This window comes from Protobothrops mucrosquamatus, unplaced genomic scaffold, assembly GCF_001527695.2.
Source record: "Protobothrops mucrosquamatus isolate PMUCROS unplaced genomic scaffold, P.Mucros_1.0 scaffold5678, whole genome shotgun sequence".
Lineage (NCBI taxonomy): Eukaryota > Metazoa > Chordata > Lepidosauria > Squamata > Viperidae > Protobothrops > Protobothrops mucrosquamatus.
The window spans coordinates 37,728-44,301 of record NW_015391530.1 but is presented as its reverse complement, the minus strand read 5'-3'; the positions used below and the strand labels follow the sequence as shown (position 1 = coordinate 44,301).

At 49.7% G+C, this 6,574-nt stretch overlaps 1 protein-coding gene across 1 annotated transcript in view; it reads left to right on the top strand.

The window, feature by feature from the left end:
• Positions 1 to 407: 407 nt before the first annotated feature.
• LOC107299892 (zinc finger protein 814-like) overlaps positions 408 to 6,574 on the top strand; it is a gene marked incomplete at its 5' end in the record, with an annotated part of 26,156 nt that continues 19,989 nt past the window's right edge. Inside the window, 4 exons of the mRNA XM_029286898.1 lie at positions 408 to 507; positions 802 to 852; positions 3,173 to 3,223; positions 4,316 to 4,449. Of these exons, the coding sequence (XP_029142731.1) occupies positions 408 to 507; positions 802 to 852; positions 3,173 to 3,223; positions 4,316 to 4,449 (336 nt within the window). The remainder of the gene's footprint in view (positions 508 to 801; positions 853 to 3,172; positions 3,224 to 4,315; positions 4,450 to 6,574) is intronic.

Below are 6,574 nucleotides of genomic sequence, written 5' to 3'. Positions count from 1 at the left end.
TCAATCGGAGGGGACACCTTTATACACATCAAAGGATCCACTCAGGGGAGAAACCGCATGAATGCCTGGAGTGTGGAAAGAGCTTCAGTAACACGAGCAACCTTTATACACATCAAAGGATCCACTCAGGAGAGAAACCATTTAAATGCCTGGAGTGTGGAAAGAGCTTCAATCTGAGGGGAAGCCTTTATACACACCAAAGGATTCACACAGGAGAGAAACCATTTAAATGCCTGGAGTGTGGAAAGAGCTTCAGTCAGAGGGGAAGCCTTTATAAACATCAAAGGATTCACACAGGAGAGAAACCATTTAAATGCCTGGAGTGTGGAAAGAGCTTCAATCGGAGGGGACACCTTTATACACATCAAAGGATCCACTCAGGGGAGAAACCGCATAAATGCCTGGAGTGTGGAAAGAGCTTCAGTAACACGAGCAACCTTTATAGACATCAAAGGATCCACTCAGGAGAGAAACGATTTAAATGCCTGGATTGTGGAAAGAGCTTCAGTGAGAGGGGAAGCCTTTATACACATCAAAGGATCCACTCAGGAGAGAAACCATTTAAATGCCTGGAGTGTGGAAAGAGCTTCAGTCAGAGGGGAAGCCTTTATACACATCAAAGGATCCACTCAGGAGAGAAACCATTTAAATGCCTGGAGTGTGGAAAGAGCTTCAGTGAGAGGGGAAGCCTTTATAAACATCAAAGGATTCACACAGGAGAGAAACCATTTAAATGCCTGGAGTGTGGAAAGAGCTTCAATCGGAGGGGATACCTTTATACACATCAAAAGATCCACTCAGGGGAGAAACCGCATAAATGCCTGGAGTGTGGAAGGAGTTTCAGTCAGAGGAGCAACCTTTATAAACATCAAAGGATCCACTCAGGAGAGAAACCTTTTAAATGCCTGGAGTGTGGAAAGAGCTTCAATCGGAGGGGACACCTTTATAGACATCAAAGAATCCACTCAGGAGAAAAACTGCATAAATTTCTGGAGTGTGGAAAGAGCTTCAGTGAGAGGGGAAGCCTTTATAAACATCAAAGGATCCACTCAGGAGAAAAACCATATAAATGCCTGGAGTGTGNTAAAAAGCGAAGGGAATAAAAAGAGGATTTACATCCTCTCCAAAACTCAGATAAGCAGAGACTAACTCCAGAGAATCAAACAGAAATTATCCTAATTGAGGAACTACCAATGAGAAAAATAACGCCCCTCCCACAATGGCAGGGCAAGCTACAGTACAGTACAGTACATTAGTATAGTGTATAGTATAGTATAGTATAGTATAGAATAGAATAGTATAGAGCTGGAAGGGACCTTGGAGGTCTTCTAGTCCAACCCCCTGTTCAGACAGGAGACCCTATACCATTTCAGACAAACGGCTGTCAGTCTCTTCTTTAAAACCTCCGGTGTTGCAGCATTCACAGCTTCTGGAGGCAGATAGTTCCACCGGTTAACAGTTCTCCCTGTCAGGAGATTCCTCCTTCCTTCCCCGGCCAGCCTCCCTCCGTCGCTGCTCCTCCCGCCTTCAGGGGGCTTCGGGGAAGAGCTGGGCCCCCTCCTCTTCCGCGCGCCCCCTCCCAGATATGGGAAGGCTGCTCTCACCTCCCCCCGCCCTTCTCCTCCCCTGCTCCCACCCCCCCCACCCGGGAGAGGGGCTGCCTGGGGGCCGCGGGGGGAGCCTGGCCGGAGCCCCCCAGGAGGAAAAAGGCAGGAAGCGACCCCCAGCTCCACCCCGCCCTGCCCAGGGAGAGACCCCCAGTTTGGGGAGGGGGGAGGGGGCCTTTCAGCTCCGCTGCCGGGATGCGGGGGGGCGAGGGGGGAATAAGACTTCAAGGGAAACCCCTCACCCCACCCTCTTGCCGAGAAAGAACCTTCGCTACTGCGCAGGCGCCATGTGGCTCATGGTTGGAAGGAAGCAGGACGACGATTGGTCGCTTTGGGGAGGGCACCGATTGGCAGGAGGACTCCTCGGGGTGGTCCATTCAAAGGAAAGAGGAGGAGCTACCGGTAACAGGCAAAGGGCTCGCAGCGAAGTCCCGCCTCCACTTCCGGCAAAGAATAGAACTTAATCGCCTAATTGATTCGGCCGCGGGCTGGCTCGCAATCCAGGTAGGGCGCAGGGGATGCTGGGAGTCGCAGTCCGAGAGGCTCTCTGGCGGAGAAGAAAACCCCGGGAAGGAGGGGGGAGCCCGAGGCCTGGTCTGGCGGGAGGGGCGCTGGGAGAGAGGCCTGCCCGGAAAGTCTCACTGAGAGGCGCCATATGATGATGGATCGGGGGAAGCGGGGCGTAGATTGGGCGCTCTGGAGAGGGCAGCGATTGGCAGGAGGACTCCTTGGGGCGGTCCATTGAAAGGAAAGAGGAAGAGCAGCCAGGAACAGACCTCGCAGGGAAGTCCCGCCTCCACTTCCGGGAACGAATAGAACTGAAGCGCCCTAATTGATTCATCCACGGGCGGGCTCGGACCCAGGTGGGGCGCAAGGGATGCTGGGAGTTGCAGTCCGAGAGGCTCTCTGGCGGAGGGAGGGGGGAGGCCGAGGCCTGGTCTGGCGGGACGGGCGCTGGGAGGGAGGCCTGCCCGGAAAGTCCCTCTGAGAGGCGGAGGCTTCGGCCTTCCTCCCCGGGCGGGCCTGGGACTCCCCTCCGGGGAAGGGACGAAACTCTGACCCGCCTCTCCTCCTCCCCCTTCGCCCCTGCAGGAGGACGGGCGAGCCCGGCGGAGGAAGGAAGGAAGGAAGGAGGCGCCGCCCGAGAGAAGAGGAGGCCCCGCGGAGCAGCCCCGGGAGGAGACGGCGGGGGAGGCCCGGCAGGGATGAGCCGAGGGGGACTCCGGGAAAGGAGGCCGCCTGGAGGGAGAAGCGGGGAGCAGGAAACGGGCGGAGACCCCGAGACGGGCCTGGAGGGCGGAGGGTCCTTCGGGACAGGCGGAAGACCCGGGAATCCCCAGAGAATCCAGGAGGGAGGAGAAATGCAGATCTTAAAATGCATCTAAGAATCCACTCAGGAGAGAAACCGCATAAATGCCTGGAGTGTGGAAAGAGCTTCAATCTGAGGGGAAGCCTTTATAAACATCAAAGGATTCACACAGGAGAGAAACCATTTAAATGCCTGGAGTGTGGAAAGAGCTTCAATCGGAGGGACAACCTTTATACACATCAAAAGATCCACTCAGGGGAGAAACCGCATAAATGCCTGGAGTGTGGAAGGAGTTTCAGTCAGAGCAGCAACCTTTATACACATCAAAGGATCCACTCAGGAGAGAAACCATTTAAATGCCTGGAGTGTGGAAGGAGTTTCAGTCACAGGAGCAACCTTTATAAACATCAAAGGATCCACTCAGGAGAGAAACCATTTAAATGCCTGGAGTGTGGAAAGAGCTTCAATCAGAGGGGACACCTTTATAGACATCAAAGAATCCACTCAGGAGAAAAACTGCATAAATTTCTGGAGTGTGGAAAGAGCTTCAGTGAGAGGGGAAGCCTTTATAAACATCAAAGGATCCACTCAGGAGAAAAACCATATAAATGCCTGGAGTGTGGAAAGAGCTTCAATCGGAGGGAACACCTTTATACACATCAAAGGATCCACTCAGGAGAGAAACCATTTAAATGCCTGGAGTGTGGAAGGAGTTTCAGTCACAGGAGCAACCTTTATAAACATCAAAGGATCCACTCAGGAGAGAAACCATTTAAATGCCTGGAGTGTGGAAAGAGCTTCAATCAGAGGGGACACCTTTATAGACATCAAAGAATCCACTTAGGAGAAAAACTGCATAAATGTCTGGAGTGTGGAAAGAGCTTCAGTGTGAGGGGAAACCTTTATAGACATCAAAGAATCCACATAAGCAGAGAAACTTTATGAATACCAATTTAGCATGGAACCATTGTAGTTTCCTTTTTAAAAAAATAACGGCTGCTAGCCAGCTCAAGCATCTTCAGCTAGCAAAAGCAAAAACCGGAGCTGGCTCGGCACTTGTTTGGCCATTTGGCCAGGGACAAAAAAAACCCCCAAACCCTGCCAGCTTCTCGTAGCCCCGAACAGCCAAGGAAAGTCGGAGAGATAAAAATGGCCGCCACTGCAGCAGAGACTGAAACCACGTCACATGGCTAGACAGACCTTTTTGATCGCAATTCTGAATTTCTAATGTAAGTACCCTTCCTGAATAAATTTAATTAATTTGTTTTTGTGAAAACTAGCTAAATGAACTCTCGTACCTGGGGGATTACCTGTAAATGCCTCCAGTGTGGAAAGAGCTTTACCATATAAATGCCTAGAGCGTGGAAAGGGTTTCTGTGGGAAGGGAAGTCTTTGTCAGCATCAATCCACTCGGGAGAAAAACAATACAAATACCTTGAGTGTGGAAAGAGCTTTATTGTTTGTAGACACCTCTATCGACATCAAAGAATTCACATGGGGGAAAAAACGCTAAATATGCCTGCAGTCACAACGGTGCCACTGAAATAACAATAGCATTTAGGCTTATATGCCGCAACATAGTGCTTTACAGCGCACTCTGGGAGATTTCCAAGGTAAACATTATTTGCATATTGCTGCCAGCAATTTGGGTCCTCCTTTTACCATCCTCAGAAGGATGGATGGCTGAGTCAAGGCTTGAGCGCTGTCGGAATCAAACTCCAGACTGTGGACAGTCTGCCTGCAATACTACACTGAGAAGCTACTTGAATATTTATCACAGACCTAAGTACAGCTCAGTAAGACAGTTGCGAACTCTTACCCTTCATTGCCATCTCAACCTTTGTGTGTCAACATGAGTATATATTGTATTCTCAGCCCAAACATTCAGGAATAGGTAAACTTATGCACAGCACCATTTTATTATTCCTTTTATTGCTACACTCTGTTTAATGATTGTGCTCTTCTGTGATGCCAAATAGTGGAATTTGAATAATTTTACACACTTTTTCAAGGGGTATGTAATTTTACTCATTAGCTGCACACCCAGGAATTTGATGCTGGTAACCATCTCCACAGGTGAATCATTAATGCACAGAGAAGTGTGGCTGTGCCTGCCTTTTCTGAAATCGACAATGATTTCTATGGTTTTTCTGGTATTTAAAACTAGGCTGTTTTCCTTACACCAGTTCACCAACCCTTCAACCTCCTTGCGGAAAGCTCCCTCATTGTCATCATGAATAAGGACCGCTACTTTTGTATCATCTGCGAACTTGACAATATGGGTGGTGGCAAACCTAGCACAACAGTCATGGGTGAACAGCAGCGGACTTGGGACGCAGCCCAGAGGAGAACCTGTGCTCAAGATAATGGTATTAGAGGTATTTGTTTCAACTTACACATATTGCAGCCTGTTGGTAAGAAAATCAAGAATCCAGTTACACAAAGAGCGTTTAAGCCTAAAAGGCCCATTTTGTCTACAAGATGCTGGGGAATGATTGTGTTAAATGCCGAACTGAAACTCTGTGGTTGAACTTGTACCTTTTAATAACAGCCTCATTTGACTCGTGACACTTTTCCCCATATCAGCGTTCTCCTTTTAATGCAATCCACATTTCAATGGTTATGCTTAATATTATGGGATGTTACTATCCATGTCTCTGGCTTAACTCAGTAGGATGATTTGTTTCATCCAATCAAGTCTTGTTTTGTACTTTTTTTACTATATGGCGTATAAAATGAAACCCGATTCTGTGTCCTGGATTCCCTCTTTTCATTGAGGGAAATCTCTTTGCTATAATAGACTAATAAATAAATGATCATCCCACTTGGTGCCTAGTTGTAGTAAGTGTGACATGACTGAATCTAGGGCTAATTTATCCTCTTTTTTGCGGCTGTCCATCTCATTCATATAATCTAAATGGGTTTTCCAAACGTCAGCACCATGTAAGGCCATCCTCAGATAGATGAAGTAAGGGAGGCTGGACTAGGACAGGCAAAGCCCCGGAAATCCAGCCCTTCTCAACACTGCCACACTTAGCACAAGTGAATGTGGGTGTTAGATCCCATGGAGGGAGTTGTGTTGTGTGAACGGAAGCAAGATGTTGCTGAACTATAAACTCCAAACTTTCTTGCCAATCAGCCTCTGCAGTGCCTTCGCCAGCCTACCTGGGCAGGTTGTTGTGCACTCTAATCTAGGGCCAGGCAGGGCCCCGCCTCCTTGGGAGGAAGAGCTGCCCTCCAAAGGAAACCCGGGGTAGAGCAGTGGTTCTCAACCTTTTTAATGCCGCGACCCCAACCGGTCATAAGTCGAGGACTATACCGGTCGTAAGTCGAGGACTAAACCTGTCGTAAGTCGAGGACTACCCAACCGGTCGTAAGTCGAGGACTTTCCCTGCCCGGGATCGCCGCGCATGCGTGGTTCCGCCCCCTGCGCCGGCCGAGGCATAGCTGGCAAGCGGCAGAGACGGAGCAGGCCGACCACCAGCTGGCCCAGCCCAAGGGAGGTAAGGCACCTGTCGGAAAAGGGGAAAAAATGGCAGACAAAAAATATGGTGGACAGCCTTGCTTGGCGACCCCCATGAAATGGTCGATCGATCCCAAATGGGGTCCCAACCCACAGGTTGAGAACCACTGGGGTAGAGCATCTCTGGGCTGCAGC